The 19776-nt window shown below is 37.8% G+C and overlaps 3 protein-coding genes across 3 annotated transcripts; 1 reads left to right on the top strand and 2 right to left on the bottom strand.

Moving 5' to 3' along the window:
- Nucleotides 1-1798: 1798 nt before the first annotated feature.
- Nucleotides 1799-2538, bottom strand: LOC108945913 (uncharacterized). Its single transcript, XM_018772271.1, has 2 exons — nt 2121-2538; nt 1799-1890 (listed from the first exon to the last, which is right to left on the bottom strand). Exons 1-2 carry the CDS (start codon nt 2536-2538, stop codon nt 1799-1801), a joined length of 510 nt encoding a protein of 169 aa, XP_018627787.1.
- Nucleotides 2539-2565: 27 nt separating this feature from the next.
- LOC138896160 (uncharacterized) lies at nt 2566-3414 on the bottom strand. Its single transcript, XM_070180945.1, has one exon. The coding sequence runs from the start codon at nt 3412-3414 to the stop codon at nt 2566-2568; it is 849 nt and encodes a 282-aa protein (XP_070037046.1).
- A 1020-nt stretch (nt 3415-4434) lies between these two features.
- Nucleotides 4435-6365, top strand: LOC104100717 (probable glutathione S-transferase). The gene is made up of 2 exons (XM_009608021.3): nt 4435-4854; nt 5858-6365. Exons 1-2 carry the CDS (start codon nt 4546-4548, stop codon nt 6185-6187), a joined length of 639 nt encoding a protein of 212 aa, XP_009606316.1. The 5' UTR covers nt 4435-4545; the 3' UTR covers nt 6188-6365.
- The last annotated feature ends 13411 nt before the right edge of the window (nt 6366-19776 follow it).

Genomic DNA, 19776 nt, shown 5'->3' on the forward strand with positions numbered 1-19776 from the left:
TTTTTATTTTTAAGCAATCCACTAGGCAGTGCCTAGGACTAGTTTTTATTTATAGTAAAAGCAATAAAACAAAGTAGCATATTGTCTTACGATATGTAAGACTATAAGATATGACTACTACATAGATCCTATTATCAAATTTGGGCTTGAGATTCCCAAAAGTGATATTACAAAGTGATCTAGTAAAATTATGAACTAGAATGTATAAAACTTGTATAAAAACTAGCCTATTACAGACATAGCCACTTCCTGCATGTGCGCACATTTGATTGCCAAAATCATTGATGATCTTTTCATGTGAAAATGCAGCTTGCATTTAATAATTTTGAGTGTCATACAGTTGCCTATTTGTGTCTCCAGCACTGCCCAACATCAGCTTCTCCTGATGAAGTTGCACTTTTGCTTTCTTATTTCGAGCATGATCCTTGTGTGGATGGAGTGTTTCTCGCTTAGCACCTCTTCCTTGTAAGTCCTGCTTAATGTCAGTTGTTAATATCTGCTGCTTGCACCTATAGCCCTGCTCCATATGAAATCCAGTCCTAATCTGATAATTGGGTACATAGCCTCTTTTTTGTTGTGTCACAGTTACTGTCCTTTTGTTGTTGACGTGAAATTCATCATACTGCATCTTGATTCTTAGTGCATTACCATTTACAGTATCAAATATATCCTCCCAGTCACAGTTGCATGAAAACCAATACTTCATTCTGCTCCTAAATTGGAAAGCAACTACTGCCCAGATATGTGTTCTTGCTCTATGTTTTCCATCATTTTCGCATGCTCTCCTTCTGTGTGTTGCTTCATTCTTTGCTTCAAAATCCTCCTGAGTTGTCCTATAGTTATGTCGCAGTGAGTTAGGTACCCAGTTGGAATCAATGGTTTCCAAAAAATATTGCCAAGATTGCCATGTCAAATGCCCTGTCCAGCACTGCAGCAGCATGTGGATTTGATGTCGATTTTCTTGTGCTTTCCTTATAATTTCCTTTGAACTCTGTGTATGGTTACTCCTTTGGAAAATCAAATAAGAGTACTGCATTGAGATTATGTATCTCAACGTTGGCTTTTTACACAAAGTTCTGAGCCATATCCAGCAGTTTGAGTATTCTTTCTTGTGACTCTGCTGGGCATCAGTATCATTGCTTCCCATATTTGCTTCTGTGTTTGTGCTCGTCCATGATTCCCCTCCAATGGAATGAGTACTAAGAAGTACTAATACCACCAATTGAAAGTTCGTCAATAGACAAGGCATAGCTACAGTAATGTTCCCCACTGAAACATAAATTTTCTCGTCAGTTCATGTTATTTTAACCATGTTTTTCCAGTTTTCGTGTGCGATCCATGCTTGTTCTGTAGATATCCCATCATATTCCTAGCAGGAAAATTGCAGTTGTAGATTTTCTTCCACTCCTTGTGTATCAAACTTGTTCACAAACCTCATTGCTCCTTGCGTCCAGTAGAAGTGTACATAATTGATCATGCACAGTTTGTCCTGAATCTCTTGTGAATTCCAACAGTAGGTTAATGTGTCCTTTGTGTGGCACCATTGTAGGGATGTAGAATAACTGAAGTGCACTAGGATATGATACCCCAATGCCTTCATAGTTCCCATATTTTGATGCCAAAACAGTGTACCTCCTTTGAATGGCCCTTTGATAATCATGGGCATTGTACTGTTGCATCTCAAGCACTTCCTTCTTAGCTGCACCTTCCATTGATAGGTACTGATCATTGATGTATTAGGGAAATAAGAACACCCTCGAGTACTGGAGATCTTCCATGCTTCCATGCTTGTGGTCATCTATGATATCCTTTCCTGGGAATGAGCACAATGTGCTAATACCACCCATAGAATTTCAATCACAAGACGAGGCATGGTAACAGTATCGTTCCCTGCAAAAAAACAAAAGATGTTAGTTAAAAAATAGTAAACTATGAACTCCTCCCTTAGGATTCGATCATAGTATTCAATGTGACCTTCTTTTCTCCTTTTGAGCACCAGATTCATCAGTTCAAACTGCAACACTTTACTCCACCTTGTTACCTCCCCTCCTTCTAATTTCTCGCCACTCTTATTGTTAGATTTGGATATTGGAGTTTATCAATATTCACAATCCTCCTACTTTGTGTATCTAGCTCCCAGAATCCATGAGCGTCAATGGGTCCAATATCTAAAGCATAATTAGCTAGATGATCTGCCAATCTATTACCTTTCCTTAATGTATGAGATATACTTACATTGCACCGTGCCATAAGCTCTTTAATTTCATCCACAAACTCAGCCACAGACCAAGGAACAACCCATTCTCCATTCACAGAGTTTTTAATCAACATCGAGTCTGTGTGCAGCTCTATAAGCACATAATCATGCTGGACACAATACCTCATTGCTTCAAGTATGGCCCTTGCCTCTGCTTCAGTATTAGTTCCTTCTTGAATTTCCTTTCCACACGCATACAGTACATCCCCCTCTTCATTTCTCATTACAAATCCAATGGAACTCCTCCCATGATTGCCTTTCGATCCCCCATCTGTGTTCATTTTAACCCAACCCGGACTAGGATATTCCTATATCACCTTAGTAACGTTTAGCTTAGGCATATAATTCTCTAGTAGATCAATCTGTTCTGGCCATTTGTAAGGAACATGAATAAGCCCAGGTTTTCTGTATTTTATCACTGCTTGGATGGTGGAATAAATCTGGTATATTACTCGATTAATAGTGACTGACTCCCCATATTTATAACTGTTATGCCTCTTCCATAGTTCCCAAATAATTATGGATGGTAAAGCCGGCATAATAGGTTGCAATCTAGGTATAACTTTGGCAGTCCAACACTTCACCACTGCTTGATGAAATGTAATTCCCTCCACACCAATGCCTGCATGATTTAAGAAGTACGACCACACTGTCTTGGCAGCATACGAGGTGAAGAACACATGTTGTCTGGTTTCCTCCATTGGATTAGTACAACACCAACATTTTGATGCCATTAAATATCCTAGCCTCCTAAAAAAATCATCTAGAGGTAGCTTATTTCTCCATACTTTCCACATAAAAAAAGATATTTTAAATGGCAATCCCTTTGCCCAAATCATCTTGAATGCATTGCGAGGATCCTTTCTACTTCTAAGATATTCCCACGCTGATTTCACACTAAATTCTCCACTGGTTTCAAGCGTCCAAACTGGCTTGTCTAGTATGTCCTGCACTCTAGGAGGTTTGATATTATGTAAAATATGTGTTGCAAATTCCTCCGGCAATATTTCTCTGATCTTTTCTTCATCCCACTGCCCATCACTGACTACATCATATATATTTTGAATGGATTCATCACAAACAAAGTTTGGAGGAGTAGCAAAATATAGGGCACCCAAACTTGTCCAATTTTCAAACCAAAACAATGACGATCCCATTTTTGGATGCCACAATATTTGATGTTCAATAAGATCTCTACACTCAAGCGTCTTTCTCCACACATGAGACCCATTCCTCCAAGGAACCACAATTGGATTAAGTTTTTTGCAATATTTTTGGCTCATGAAGGAACTCCATAAACTAGGCTTAGTTCTAAAGTTCCACCATAATTTGCAAAACAACGCTTTTGAAACATCATGTAAGGATCGAAATCCTACTCCACCTTCCTCATAAGGTAAGTATAGTGTTGTCCATGAAGCCCAATGTCTGCTCGAACTGCCAACATTATTGCTCCAAAAAAACTGAGCAAAAATTTTATGCAATCTATTTATCACATAAGGAGGAGGATTCACCGACGAAAGTAAGTGAATTGGCATACTTTGTAGTAAGTGAATTGGCATACTTTGTAGTACGTTAGAGATTAGAATAGCCCTCCCCCTATAGATAATAATTTACCCTTCCAAGCTTGCAATTTATCCATTATTTTAGTAATTAGAAGTAGGTTGCTTTGACGTACATGCAATTTTTTTTTTTTTTTTGGGTATAATCATCCCTTATATGGTATTCATTAGCTTGACTAATAGGACCTATTAAAGCAAAGAAATGCTCCCTATAGAAATTTTCTTAGTTTTCGAGTGTTTGTAAGCGAAACCTCTCATTAGAAATTTCTTTTCTTGTAAAATCTCTAAAGTAGCATAACGTACGCTTTAGAGAATCTCTGGGTGATGAGTCAAAATAGAGTTAGCTATATGTCTTTCGAGTCTTGGACAAACATGAATTAATTTAATAATCATTAGTCTTTTCAAGGCTTAGATAACATTTAATTTGGCGCCAGGCATACAAAACAAAATAAAAGAAGAAATAGAAAAGAAAATAGTAAAAATAGGAACCTTCAACCACTCCCTCATATTTTGAGACTTATGCTTATTATAAAAGTATTCGGTCAATATGGAAACATATAATTAGAAAATTGTATTCTCAAAGAGGAAACATTAAATCATTTACTTGGTTTCTCAGACACTTCATTGATTTTTCCTTCTATAAAAGAAGACCACAATTAAAGAGAGAACCACCACTGGAAATTGCTTAACATAGTAAATTAGCAACAAATTGAGAACCAAAGTTGTGAGATGGCAGAAGTGAAGTTGCTAGGTTTTTGGTATAGCCCATTTAGTCACAGAGTTGAGTGGGCTCTAAAGATAAAGGGCGTGAAATATGAATATATAGAAGAAGATCGAGATAACAAGAGCTCTCTACTTCTTCAATCCAATCCTGTTTACAAAAAAGTCCCTGTTCTCATTCACAATGGAAAACCCATTGTTGAGTCTATGATCATTCTTGAATACATTGATGAGACTTTTGAAGGCCCTTTCATTTTGCCTAAAGACCCTTATGATCGAGCTTTAGCTTGTTTCTGGGCTAAGTTCCTTGACGATAAGGTAAATACCTATCTGCATAATTTAGTAAACTTTTATTTGAGACTAAAATTATTATTATTATTATTATTTTTTTTGGTAAGAGGAGAAACACGCATCAGCTGTAACCTCTGCCCTTCGGGTGAGCACTCTGTGGTGAGCATTTTGTGCGCATTGGGTAAACCTCCCCTTGTGTAATAGCTAAACCACACAGGGGATATAAACTGCACTAGGCAAGCCCTGTGCGATATGCTCAACTTAGAAGGCATTGAGAGAGGAGTCGATCCCAGGTCATCCGTATGGATGACCGCCCTCCAAACCAACTGGGCAACCCCGAAGAGTTAAAAGTTATTTTTGAATATTGTTTTATTCCATATATGATGGTTTAGTCGTGTCATGTGTCAATGTTCAGATCAACATATCCGTAAGTGTGAAACTATTATAGTGGAGGTGTTAAAAGGGGACAAGATAGACTTAAAATCGAATGGGAAGAAGTTGCTTCAAAGTACCTACAATATCTTTTAATCCATGCAGGTGTTATGGAAAAAAGTACGGCAAAATGAAACACAAGATCTCTATAAGCGGTATCAATTAGTTGAGAATATGTTTTAGTGATGTTAGAACGTTTACTTGGGTCTTATATTTTTTAGAAATTTTTTAATCGTGCCATTTTTATATGTGAGTAAAAAATATAAAGAGCTTGGAATACTTTTCATAATTTTGTATAGCAGTAGTGCGGATTTAGAAGGTATTTGGATTGACTTATTTTAAGTATTTATTGGCTTTAAAACACTTTTCTAGTTGTTGTGGTATTTGACAATGATAAAAAGTGCTTAAAAGCACTTACTTTTAGGCATGAAAAAGTACAAAAATAAGCCAAAAACCAAAAGTTGGGTATTACCAACTTATGACTTTTGGCTTATAAGATACTTTTTACCAGCCAATCCAAAATAGAGCCGACTCTAACTTACTTGTGATTGAGGCGCAGTGTTGTCGTTGTTGTTGTTAAGTTAAGAGCGTTTTGCAGGTGACTGCAGTACCGAATATTTTCCTTCGCAAAGGGGAGGAGCAAGAGAAAGCTAAAGAGAAAGTTTGTGAAATGTTTAAAGTTCTTGACAATGAGCTCAAGGATAAGAAGTTCTTTGTGGGTGACAAATTTGGGTTTGCTGATATTGCTGCAAATTTGGTGGCATTTTGGCTAGGAGTTTTTGAAGAAGCCTCTGGAGTTGTTTTAGTGACAAGGGAAAAATTTTCAATTTTTTGTAAGTGGAGAGGTGAGTACATTAACTGCAGCCAAATCAAGGAATCTCTACCTCCTAGAGATGAGTTGCTTGCTTTTTACCGAGCTAGTTCTTAAGCTGCAGCAGTTTCTGCGTCCGCTCCCAAATGAACACATTCTCATTCATCTTATGAAGTTTGGAGATTATGTGTCAGAATAAAATTGAGAATCTAGGACGAGTTCTAAAGATTATGTATACGTATGGAAAAAAAAGAAATTAAAATATATGTTTATATAAGATTAGGCTTCTTCAAAATTAATGACTCTAGATTCTGCTTTCTCTTGATCCTAATAAAACTACTTGTTAGAAAAAGCTAGCTTAGTCCCAGCTAGTCACATACAGGAAGTGTCTCGAGTTACTGTTTTAATTTGTTTGTTGGTCAGTTATTATACAATGATTAATCATATATAATTATTGATGAAATAGTGGGTGACATAAGCACATAAGTCACTCATGTGTACAGGTAAGCATCGATCTAAAATGATACTATCACAAATATGTAGTACAAGTAAGCTTGCATACAAAATGGAGTTTATATACTTTTCTTGCTTGACTATATATATGGACAGCATTAAATTTCGATAAATCTCAGAAAGCCAAGACCAATATTTATTCAAAATCCCAAATAAGGTTTGCGAGATTGCAATGGATTTCAGAAGTTTTAAGACTCCCATAGAGGCATAGACAAAGTCCAGGAAACTTGTAGTTTCTAAATAAATAAAAAAAAAAAAAAAGGAAACTTGTAGTTAAGTGGGTGATTTTCACGGATTTCTTTTTTGGGTGCATTACTTAAGTTTTGACCCGGCTTATTGAAATTTTGCACGAATGGCCCAATTTTCAAGTTACGAAGGATGCATTTGCAACTTTATATTCTTGTACTACAAGATGCACTACTGCGATATGTGAAATCAGAGAACTGTGTTCAGGGCAGATAAGATTCGGTCGAAACTCTATGTATATATATATATACAAGTGAGAGGGGATATAAACTGATAAGGGGATAACCTTATGTTGTAAAATCCTACTTGACAGGGGGATAACCTTATATTGTAAAATCCTACACGATACTCTCTCTATTCTTTGGATTTTCTATTTCAGTTTTTACTTTTTTGTCCTTAATAATTTTATCTAATTTTTTATTAACTTCTAAAAGTAATGCTATTATTGTGTTATTTTGTTTTATTATTATCTGGTCCTATTTTCCTTGAGGAACGTAGTCCGTAAATCCTTTTGGATTATGCTGAAACTTCATTGTTATTCTTTACACTTTATCATATACTGGATCTAAATCGTTCATGAATGGGAGATTTCTTTTAGCGTCTCTATTGTATCTTTTAACTTACTAATATCAGTAGTTAGTACTTCTATCTGCTGTGTTATTTTTGATACCAATTGCGTTGTTTGGATTTCTAATTCTTTAGGCTTTTCTGTAATAGTTCTAATTAGTTTTTCTATGTCGTTCTTAGTCGGTATTTTTTCTAGATTAAATTTATTGTTTAAAATTTGGATTTTTCTATCTATTTCTAGTTCTTGTGACTTTAAAAAGTCGAAATTATGTTCTAATTTTTCTAAAATCTTTCTTTGTTTGTTTTGTAAAGATTCTATTAGATCTAGTGTTCTTATTACATTCTTATTATTTTCTTGCGATTTTTCACTGAAATTAATTATTAAATCTACCAAAGTATTATATTGTTTGTCTTCTGTATGTAATATATGTTCTCCACTGCTAAAGTTACACTTTATGATTGAATTTTCTTTTAATATTCTATATTTCTTTTCTGGATATATTCTTAAGTCTAGATATTCTAAATTTTTTAATTTATCTATTATGCTTGATTTTATCCATCTCAATGGTATCCACACTTTGGTCTTTTTTAGGAATTGTATTCTATGTTCTATGTATTCTATCTCAGTTCTTATTCCTAGTAATTCCCAATTTATGAAAGATATTGTTTCTTCACTTATAATATGTTGTACTACTCTATTTACTATTAACTCTGATAATTCTTATTTAGCTAATTCTAAGATTTTTATTAGTAGTTTTTCAATTTTCTTTAATTTTCTTTTTCTTTCTACTTCTCTATTTAAATACAATTAATTTATAGATATTTGTCAACGGGTATTGTTTCATAAATATGTATTTTAATATGGTTTGAAACTACTTGTTATATGCTTTTTAGAGAATCGAACTTTTATGTAGTCTAGTAGTTTAGATTCTAATCTTGATATTGTATCTATTAGTTGGTTTAACCTGTGGGCATTCTCTTTTGTTCTATTTAATCTGATATATTATGGGTATAATCTATTTAATTTATTTTTTTTACCTCTGGATAAGAGTATGTTTTTAACATCTGTTATCCTAATGGGATATATTTTATATGACTTTTGATGAATCTTATATAATTTCTTCTTTGTGTTATCTCGATATTGAAATTCTGTATTTCCCAAATAAGGTAATTTTTAAAATTTTCGTCGTATAAATCAGTGTCTAATTCTTTTTTATGAGGTTTGTTTAAGGTGTTCAAATATTCTTCAAGTGTTGTTCGAAAATCTTTTGTATTTTTAATTTTTTCTAAAGTAAGATGTATTTTAAGGTTGTGGAAACTTATATATTTAGTAAGACAATGTTGTCTCACAAATGTATGGTCCAAAGATCTCTAGCTCTGATACCAAAGTGAGAAGGGGGATATATAAAGTGATGAAGTTATAAAAAGTGATTAAGTGAGAGGGGGATATAAACTGATAGGGATAACCTTATGTTGTAAAATCCTACTTGATAGGGGTAACCTTATTGTCACGACCCAAATTCCACTATAGGTCGTGATGGCGCCTAACGCCGCCGTCAGACAAACCAACGTTAATTTATCAACTAAATTATCTATTTTATATTTTGAAATCATAATTTTCCTTAATTAAATCGTATGAAATAGAATTTACACAACTACAATAACGAACAACCTGTAGGAACCCCCCAAAACCCGGTGTCACAAGTGCATGAGCATTTTCTAAGGAGTACAATAATAATACAACATATGTCCTGAATGTAATAAGATAAAATACAATAAATAGTACAATGGAGTCTCGGTGGACTGCGATACGTAGCCTGAAATGCAGCTCACGTGAAGTCTCCTCAACAGGTGCGCCTACGCGCTAAGGTAATCATCAATGAACCTGTCAGACTCTGCACATTTAGTGCAGAAGTGCAGCATGAGTACGTAAATCAATGCGTACCCAGTAAGTATCTAGTCTAACTTCGGAGAAGTAGTGATGAGAGGTTGACATCGACACTTACTAAAGGTCCAATAAAACAATGTAATAAAACATGAGCAGATATGAATCATACGATAATGATGAGGTAAATCTGTAAATTTTGTAATCTTCCAATTACTTCTTTTAAAGCAAAAATTTTTAAATCTTATATTCTACATTAACAGCTCAGAAAATGTCAAGCGTCATTATCAAATAAATAAGGAACACAATATATATGCCGGCATCAGTGGAGAGATTAGCTCGTGAATATTCAAACTACTAGCGACATAACACACGATTCTACCGAGGTCGTTCTGCCCGATCCGGAATAATGTGTACACTGCAGAGGGTCGTACGACACGAACTATAGATGTATCTATATACTGCCGAGGCATTCGGCCTTCTCCACAAGAAAAAGAAAGGAAATTACCGAATTACGAGACACGTGTTTACAATACAGTACATGAACACATAACGAATATAATCTTTACGCTTCTCAAATAACTCGCCCACAACTCAAAGTGTTAGGGCTCGGCCTATTATACATACATTTATTTCTAAATCAAATTCAGTTATAATTTTAATTAATTAAGCCAGCGGAACGAGTTCAAATAATTTAAATATTACAGGATAAGATCCTAAGTCTACCTGTACATAAACATGCTTTAGCTACGTACGGACTCTCGTCACCTCGTGCGTACGTAGCACCCACAACTAGTTGCACATAAAAATAATTATCACCTAGGGAGTAATTTCCCCCTCACAAGGTTAGACAGGAGACTTACCTCGTTCCGAAGTTCCATAACTGGCTCCATGGCCTCTCTAACACCTCAAACCAAAGCACGTCGATCCAAAACTATTCAAACAACGTGCAAACCAATCAAAATATATTCTAATATCCATAATTAATCAATTTAAACGATTTTTAACTCCGCTCGAAAAGTTAATAAAGTCAACCCTCGGGCCCACGTACCCGGATTCCAAAACTTTTCGAAGATAAACCTTACCCATAACACCAGAAACTCAAATACATAATTTATTCCAAATTTCATGTCTAATTTCGTGGTCAAAATCCAAAAATATTAATTTTCTAGGTTTTCTACCAAACTCCGAATTTCTACAAATTTTCATGCTTAAATCCACATATAAACCATGTATTTAACTCACAAAGTTGATGAAGAATTCACTTATCCCATGATAGTTGATGAAGATGACACTCCAAAACTGCTCCAAAATCGGCTCCCATGGACAAAATGAAGTGGGATTGAACCAAACCCTCATTTTAAAGAAACACATTGCCTAGCCCGACCTTCGCACCTACAGTCCAATAGCCGTTTCTGCGGCTCCGCACCTGCAGAAAATCCATCGTAGGTGCGGCTCCAACTCAACCCAGCAGCCTCCGCTTTTGCGGCCCGAATAGTGCTTATGCGCTTCTGCAGACAACAAGTGCTTCTGCGCTCACGCACCTGCGTGCCAAAGTTCGCTTCTGCGGCCCCAGGCCTTCTTGGCCAACTCCGCTTCTGCGATCTCCCCTCCGCATCTGCGACTTTGCAGGTGCGGACATTTCCTCGCACCTGCGCTCCTGCCCAACTCGCCCAGAACCCCTTCTACGACCCTCTTGGCCGCTTCTGTGGCTCCGCACCTGCGGCCAAAACCTCGCAGGTGTGGTTACACCAGATGCCAGCTGCTTCAGCATTTCTCCCAAGTCCAAACTCGATCCATTTTCAATCTGATTCGCTCCCGAGGCCCCCGGGACCCCGTCCAAACATACCAACACATCCCAAAGTACAATACAAACTTAGTCGAAGCCTTAAACCACGTCAAATAACATCAAAATTACGAATCGATGGCTAAAACCTTTCTTTCAACTTTCCAACCTCAAACTTTGACGAACGCGTCCGATTCTTATCAAAACATTCCGGATTGATGCCAAACTTTGCGCACAAGTCATAAATCACAATATGATCCTATTCCAATGCTCAGAATCCTAAACGGACATCGATAACATTAAAATCCTCTTCAAGTCAAACTTAAGAATTTTTTAAACTTTTAAAATACCAACCTTCCATAATAAGCGCCGAAATACTCCCGGGTGATCTGATACTCAACCTGAATATACGCCCAAGTCCGAAATCATCATACAAACCTATTGGAACCTTTAAATCCCGATTCTGTGGCCGTTTATTCAAAAGTCAAATCTTAGCCAATTCTTCCGACTTAAAGCTTCCGAAATTCAATTCCGACGACACATACAAGTCATAATACCTGAAGCAAAGCTACTCAAGGCCTCAAACCGCTGAACGACGCACTAGAGCTCAAAATGACCGGTCAGGTTATTACATTCTCCCCCACTTAAACATACGTTCATCCTCAAACGTACTAAGGACTGCTCCAGAGTTGTCCAAAATCACTGTTTAACACCTCGTGCACCTAACCGTGCCACCACAATCCAGTTGAACACATTAGCTCGAGTTAGACTGAAGATCCTCCTCTTATTTAGTCAATAAGCCTTAGAACCAAATTCCGACCTCCGAATATCTCTACAAGACTTGATTCTAGCATACGAACACCGTACCAATCACCACACACGGTACCAAAACATGATCATGCACCTATGCCAAAATCACACCATGCACCACATAAGTCGGTTGCCAATAATAACATCCTCCAACCACCATAGCTGGAATTTCACAAACCCGATGCCCACAATACACTCCATAGCACATGTAAGCCTTGTTCCAATTCTTGCAGTACTGCCACAACGAAGGATACATGTAGAAACTCATAACCACTCGCCAAATCAATAAACCATGGACTCTCTCCTCCGGAAAAGAACCATCATATCATTTTGAACTGAATAACGATATTTTCCCTTTAACATACCCTTCATAACTCCGATCGCACTGATCCCAAGTTCAATAACCTCGTCTTACCCAGTTCTGGATGCTCAGTAATGCGCTAGTAAGCTACAAACTCGAACGCGATACATAAGGGGAAAACGAACTATGGAAAATGAATTACCCAGCCCATGTAAAGAATAAAACGGCCGAATAAATGCTGTGAACCTACCTCAGGGATGAAAATAAGGCACACAAAATAAGTGTAAGGATCTATGCTCAACATCTCGTTGTTGCAGCGTGCAAGCCGATCCGACATGACTCTGTTGTGGAGTGCAACCTGATCCACATAACATGCCCATTGCGGCGTGCCACCCGATCCAGACAATATACCCGTGGCGGCGTGCCACCCGATCCGCACATAACATCAAGAAGAAAACACATACGTCAAGCCGTAACACTTATACTTATGAAATGCCCGAATATCGACCACAAGCACACCAAGTGCATAATACAAATCCTGGGGAGACGGATAGCGCCATACGCTACGAAATCCAAGCACAACTAAGGTGCAATGATGACCTGCATCTCGAGAACCATCCTGCTCACATAATACCACAAGCTACATGAGACCTCAACATGTGTGCGAATAATCAAGCCGTCTCACAACTCACATGGCACAATAGAGGTTTACATGGAATAACTGACGACATGAATAACATCCAATGCTCGACGCCTCCTCCATAAGAAATGCTATGACGAACGAACACATCTGACCTGACGTAGAGCACACGCTCACATTAGACCCACCAACGGACCTCACACTGATTATGATCATACCATACTAGGCCAATAACCTTCCAAAGATCCACAATGGCCCTATTCATGACACATAAGAACATTCGTCCACAACCCATGGAATAGGACACCTATCAGGCATAAACTCTCGCATTTGAGATATTACAATAACCTTCATATTTGGTCTTAATATTTAACAATCAAGTAACTAACATGCCATACTTATACAAATCACCCCGTGGGGTACGCTCCCACGACCTTTCGCTCAGGTAGCAAAGTCCGCACATCCATACCACCAACCGTACTAATTCTGCAAGGCGAATCACAATCCACAAATCAATATGCTAAGCCTCTTACACAAAACACTGTTCTCAGGTGACACTAAAGAAAATGCCAGCTTACTCTGAACATCTGAATTCTCCCATGCTCATCCGAGCTCGTGACATTCTTGTCAACACCGAACCACAACCTTGATCCTCAACTCCCAATTCTCATGCCGCTCACTGCACCCATCATGCCGCTATACGAGAGTACAAGAATTCATCATAACCCCTGAACTACTAGTAAAATGAACACTTCATTGGCTATAAATCTTTCACTTAGCTCATTTCAGAAGAGCCAATGCAACATGCAACTGAATTCCCAAACCACAAAAACTACAAACCTCAAGTCGTGATCTAGACCACCATGACTCTTCTGGAATCCATTTACACAACAAGACCATTCGAACCCAATACTTCCCAAATCAATCAAGTTATGGTGACTTCCATGCCCGCACGCATAACTACAACCCACACGTATGAATTCATATGCCGAAGGAACTGATCATTGCCACAATCTTGCTGATTCAACCATGTAAGGCCCCGTAAAATTTCATAAAGGAATTTAAGGTTTCGTGGTGCAGAAGTAGGCTTATGTGTTTGAGCAGGCTCGAACCTTTTGGGTTGAACAATGCGCTAGTAAGTAAAGGAAAATTTCGGGCAGAAAAATACATTTCTGCAGCCCACTATGCGGCCACAGAATCGCTCTGCGGACCGCATAATGGCCGTAAAGTGAAGCGGTTGAGGCAAGTTTGGAGACCAGTTCTGCATTGCATTATGCGATCGTAGAATAGGTCTGTAGGCCGCATAATGATCGCAGACTGAGTCTATTTCGCCCAGTTCCGGAGGGCAATTATGCGGCCTATTCTGCGGACCACAGGTTTTGGTGAGCCCTACTCTATTCCGGGCTTTATGTCATCTTACGTTGTATTTTGTACTATGAGGTATATCCGGGGCCTTGTCGCCGGCACTTCCATTCTTCACTTCTGTTGTACTTAGAGGCTCCGTAGACAGGATGCGAGTGGTATTCGATGTTGGGAATTAAACTACAAATGTTGGTATTTGGCAAACATGTTTTTCATTATATCTATAAACTTGTAATAATTTAGAAATTATAAATGAAGCTGCTAATGGAATTGAAATGGGAGATGTTAATGAAATCTTTTTAGTGTTTGATTAATGAAGTACATCTCCTATTTATTCATGGATGATTTTGGGTAGAAGGACATCTAATAGGCTTGCTCGGCCGGGTTCACTCGGTTGAGCGCCAGTCGCGCTCCCCGATTTCGGGGCGTGACAAACCATTACTAACCGACCCAACTTCTTCCAATTTACTCTGGACTTGCCTCAAAAATAATAATAGCTCCATTCAAACATACGAACCCAATCCGTACTTATACCGAGTGACCCGAATTGCCAGACCACATCTTCTCAATACTCATGAACCATCTCATACCCTCTTTATGCGCTCAATAGCATCTCCGACTGGTACACCCGTTCTGCAAGCCCTTTCTCGTATTCGAAGCTAATTATTCCTTTCCTCCAATACTGAACCGTATACCCGATGATAACATTTAACATTTTGAGTCCCGTTCATAATCCGTTGTGAAGATTTGATCCTTAACCACACAACAGACCCGAAATCCTTAGGCACTATACTTTAATTCTTGAACCTACTAGAATCGTTATTGAGAGTCACCCACTCAGACTTGATCCCAAATATAACCAAACTCCAACTCTCTACGACCAAATGAACACCCTCTCAAAGAAGCAATCGACTGAATTATTTTCCTTGTACATTACATCTAAAAGAAGCAGAAACTCTAAGTCTTCCCAAATCCAGCACCTCAATCGATAAGGCGAAGTATAACACACATTCATCGAGTTCCTTGTTCGAATTACTCCTAAAATTTCCTTTTTCCTAGTCATAATTAATCCACCAACGCATCGATAACCAGAAAACGCACAAGCAGGCAACCACGCGATCCAATCGTAAACGGTGGGGCTCCCCCACTTAGCTTTAAGCTGCCATTACATAAACCTATAACCCACGAGGATTCCTCCTCCTCAGTTACCATGATCTCGCACCTTTAACCCGCCAAATTGCTCGAAATCATTTGTTAAACGTTTCCTGAAACATTCCGAATTATTGGCCACGATCGCATACCCGACCTTCTGTTGGGTAGTAAGTTGGACTCTTCGTAGAAACTTTATCAAAATTACACAACCGCTAATTCTGCTCATAAGAGATCACTCACCTATGGAATTCCTTACCGGCATCTTTCAACGACGCTGCACAGGATACAACTACCACTTAATCAGTAAATTTTCCTGAGCCCATGCTCACCCACTAGCTGTATAAATCTGTTCCTTTCCCATTGACATCAACTGAAAGTTCAACGATACCTTCCAAACTCAAGTCATATTGCATCTAAAATGATAATCAAATCTTCACACCCCTCTTCATTTCAAGCAAACTCCTTTATCCCATATTCAATCTTTATTCATACAGTAACCATCATTCCAAATAAAATTCGTAGACCAAATCACCTTCCATCACGATTCCCAAACCGTTCTACACATTCTCAAGGCACACAACTAGTCTACCACAGAATTCATATGCTAATCTTCCACTCTTACTTCGGTTAAATCATCTCTTTTATGCAACTCCTCGACCTCTATTGTTCGTACTTGACCTACTAGAAGTTCAACTACCGCAGGATACCTCCCGCTATGTCCTTCCTCATACTTCGCTACTGTAACGACCCGATCGGTCATTTTGAGCATTTTCACTTTGCTCGGTAGTTTACGGGCATGAGTAGCTCCGTATGATTTATTATGACTTATGTGAATCGCCCGTTTTGGATTTTCAAGTTATTCAAAATCGATTTGGAAAAGTCGATTAAGTTTGACTTTTGTGAATTTGATCCCAAAATGGAATTTTGATGCTTCCGTTAGGTCCGAATAGTGATTTTGGACTCGAGCGTATGCTCGGATTTACATTTGGATGTCCGTAGAAGGATTTGGCACTAATTGGCTAAAGTTGGAAATTTGAAGGCTTGGAAAGTTCATAAGTTTGACTAGAAGTTGACTTTGTGGATATCGGATTCGGATTGTAGTTCCGGGAATTAGAATAGCTTCATTATGTCATTTTGGACTTGTGTGCAAAATTTGAGTTTACTCCGAGTTGATTTGATATGTTTCGGCGCGAGTTTTGGAAGTTGAAAGTTCAAGTTCATTGAAGTTCGATTTGAGGTGTGATTCGTCGTTTTGATGTTGTTATGTGTTATTTGAGGCCTCGAGTAGGTCCATGTTATTGTAACACCCCGAAAAATTTTGAAGTACTTAAGAACTAGTAAGAGAGTTGATGTGTGCTAATTATATTATTTTGTGTACAGATGAGGACTATTAATATAATGGATATCAATTGGATATGGTAATAAGTGTACGAGGCATATTATATGTGATGTGGGTATAAGGAGAGCCCTAAGTCCAAGTCAAGTTGGAAATTACATGATAGGGTAAAAGTTTCAAATGAGTACTCACAAAACCAAATTTTGGACGAGTATATCTACATATATATATGGAGTTGTGTGATGGATGACCTATTAAATCAAATATCTTCGAGTCTAGTTTCTAATGCTTCAAACTGTTTGTCATTTGGACACTCCTACAAGAAGTTATGACCAAATTACCAAAGGCTGGCAGAATGTGATTCTGGTGCCAATTCCGCGACCGCAGAAGTGGTCTGCGGACCGCAGAATGGTCGCAACATTGGCCAGTGCAGCCCAGTTCTCGGCATCTGTTTTGCGGTCCATTGTGCGACTCACATACCCATTCTGCGGTCAATTCTGCAATCACAAACCTGAGTTCGGAGGGTTAATTTTCCTATTTTCGTAACCCGACCCCATTTTGATAATTAGGCTTTGGGGCTTATTTTGGGGAAATTATCTGATGATTTTAGAGAGAAGTGATTGTGTTCTAGAGAGAGGAAGTAGATGAAGTGTTTTGTTCACCAAGATCTTGTTCAAACCTTGAAATCCAACAAGGAAATCTCACAAGATCTTCACTCAAGAGGTAAGATTCAAACCTCTAGTCTTCAATTTCGAGTTTGGGTAAAAGATGAGTGATTGGGAGTATGATTCTTGGGTGTAAGAGTATTATGTATATATGATTGTACCAATAAGGTTTGTGGGAAGATTGTTGATCTCAAATAAGTAAGGATTGGGTTGTGGAGTGAAGGAAATCTTATAGAAGAACCTTGTAGCCAAATTTGCACACCTAGTATTTGATAAAATGCTCAAATGAGCTGAAACCATGAATATCTTCCTAATTTGTGTTCAATTTTGTTATGTCTCAAAATAGATTGGGATTGCTAGAATTTCTGAAACATTGTAGTAATTTAAGGAAAGCTCAAAGCAAGGTATGTTGGCTAAACTACTCTCTTATAATTGAATTCCATGATGTTCCTGTAAGTTTCAAGTATGATTGTCTCAAGTTCCTTATTCTATGTTCTGAGTTGTTCCCAATAAATTCGATTGTCCCAAATAAGCAAAGTGTCGAGAATTATGTATTCAATAGGTGTTCCGAATGTTCCTATCACATTATGTTCTTCTTTGGGAATGTGTTCAAGAATGATATATGTATTAAAATACTATGTCTTTGAGTCGTGTTTCAAATGAAGGTTATGATGCCAAATTGTGTGAGAAAATCTCGATATGCTTAGACTCTTAATTGCTCATATGTGTACCTAATGTCTTGATTGGAAATGCCTTATTATTGATGATCTATAAAGATGGTTGGAAGTGAAATAAGTGAATTGGGGATATAAAGTGTGGCCACCGTGCCAAGAATAAAAGTTATACTTGTGGCCAATGGTGCCAATGAAATGAAATGATGTGAGAAAGGTTATGAAATGAGTCTTGATTCAACTATTCCAAATTGACTACGAAAATAGAATTGTCTAAAAGCTTATGTACTCAAGTCATGTCCAAATGTGGTTGTTCTAACTAATGCTATGCTTGGTAGATATTTCCAATATGTTTTGAGCTCTTACATAATCATGAGTTGAAATGGTGTATTGCCCTTTTGGGGAAAAGTATTTCAAGAATAAATGGTGTGTTACTCGTTTATGATTTTAACTTGTGATTCGATTGCCAATCATTTTACTCCATTTCTTGGAAAGAAATCTATTGTGTTTAAAGTCTTCATTACCAATGAACCTAAAATTGTGATTTCCAGAATATTCTATATATTGATATTTATGATGATGATCCATGAAAGGAAAGATATGAAAGTGTGGAATATGAAATACGGCCATTGTGCCATGAAAGAAGAATCATATGTATGGCCAATAGAACCAATGAAATTATGATGTTGTAAGTGGTTGAAAGTACAAATGAAGTGATATATGGTGTGAAAGGTTGTGAGATGAACATATTAGTACTTTTGTTTCCAATGTGTTATAAGCTCCTACGTTCTTATGAGTAAAGGCTATGGTGTTCCTATGTTTTAAATGCTCTTAATGTTCTATGATCACCCATGGCAAGTACAAGTAAGTGATAGTATGAACATAAAATGTGGTTGTTGCCTAAATGAGAATTATGAGGTGTTGTATGTCCCAATGGTTTCAACTATAGTTGTATGCTTCTGAAATAATGTATGCAAATGACTTCGATTGTTAAGTCCCCAAGAGTTATGAACCTATATAATGACCTCAAGATGTAAAGTGAGTGAATAACGAGATGAAAGGGAGATGTCCTATGCTAAATGATGATGAACCTTAAGAAAATAAATTAGGCTCATGTGCCATTGAAATTGACTTATTGATTTACCATGCATGTTCTAATGTAATGAGTTGTGTTCTCCATGATGAGCATAAACATGAAGTTTTCCAATGATATGAGAAATTACGACCTTAAATGTAATGACAAACTATGTATCTTTGAGTTTATATATGGTATTGTGATTGGGATTACACCTCCAATCGCATACATTGGGGTGAGGCCGCAAGGCCGCTTTGTGTAGGAATTGTGGTATTGTGATACACCTCCATCCACATTTATTGGGGTGAGGCGGCAGGGCTGCTTTGTGTAGGGATTGTGGTATTGTGATACACCTCCACCCGCATATATTGGGGTGAGGCGACAGGGCTGCTTTGTGTAGGGATTGTGGTATTGTGATACACCTCCACCCACATATATTGGGGTGAGGCGGTAGGGCCGCTTTGTGTAGAGATTGCGGTATCGTGATACACCTCCACCCGCATATGTTGGGGTGAGGCAGAAGGACCTCTTTGTGTGAAGGTAGTTATAGAGGATCCCGGACTTAATATCTATAAATGATTAATGGAAGCTCTTAGTAAATTGGCTCGACGTTGATGGCTATCTAAGCCCTTTTATTATTACCATGATTCATCATATTCATGTTGTATTTCCAAGCCCCTTAATAGGTGTATTGTAT

This window comes from Nicotiana tomentosiformis, chromosome 7, assembly GCF_000390325.3.
Source record: "Nicotiana tomentosiformis chromosome 7, ASM39032v3, whole genome shotgun sequence".
NCBI lineage: Eukaryota > Viridiplantae > Streptophyta > Magnoliopsida > Solanales > Solanaceae > Nicotiana > Nicotiana tomentosiformis.

What these genes read in the sequence shown, in the direction of transcription:
- LOC138896160 (XM_070180945.1), bottom strand. Translation starts at nt 3,414, where the DNA reads ATGGGATCGTCATTGTTTTGGTTTGAAAATTGGACAAGTTTGGGTGCC.
- LOC108945913 (XM_018772271.1), bottom strand. Translation starts at nt 2,538, where the DNA reads ATGAACACAGATGGGGGATCGAAAGGCAATCATGGGAGGAGTTCCATT. An exon ending in CTGGGAGCTAGATACACAAA is followed by an intron (nt 1,891 to 2,120) that starts GTAGGAGGATTG and finishes GTTTTTTTGCAG; the next exon opens with GGAACGATACTGTTACCATG.
- LOC104100717 (XM_009608021.3), top strand. Translation starts at nt 4,546, where the DNA reads ATGGCAGAAGTGAAGTTGCTAGGTTTTTGGTATAGCCCATTTAGTCAC. An exon ending in CTAAGTTCCTTGACGATAAG is followed by an intron (nt 4,855 to 5,857) that starts GTAAATACCTAT and finishes AGCGTTTTGCAG; the next exon opens with GTGACTGCAGTACCGAATAT.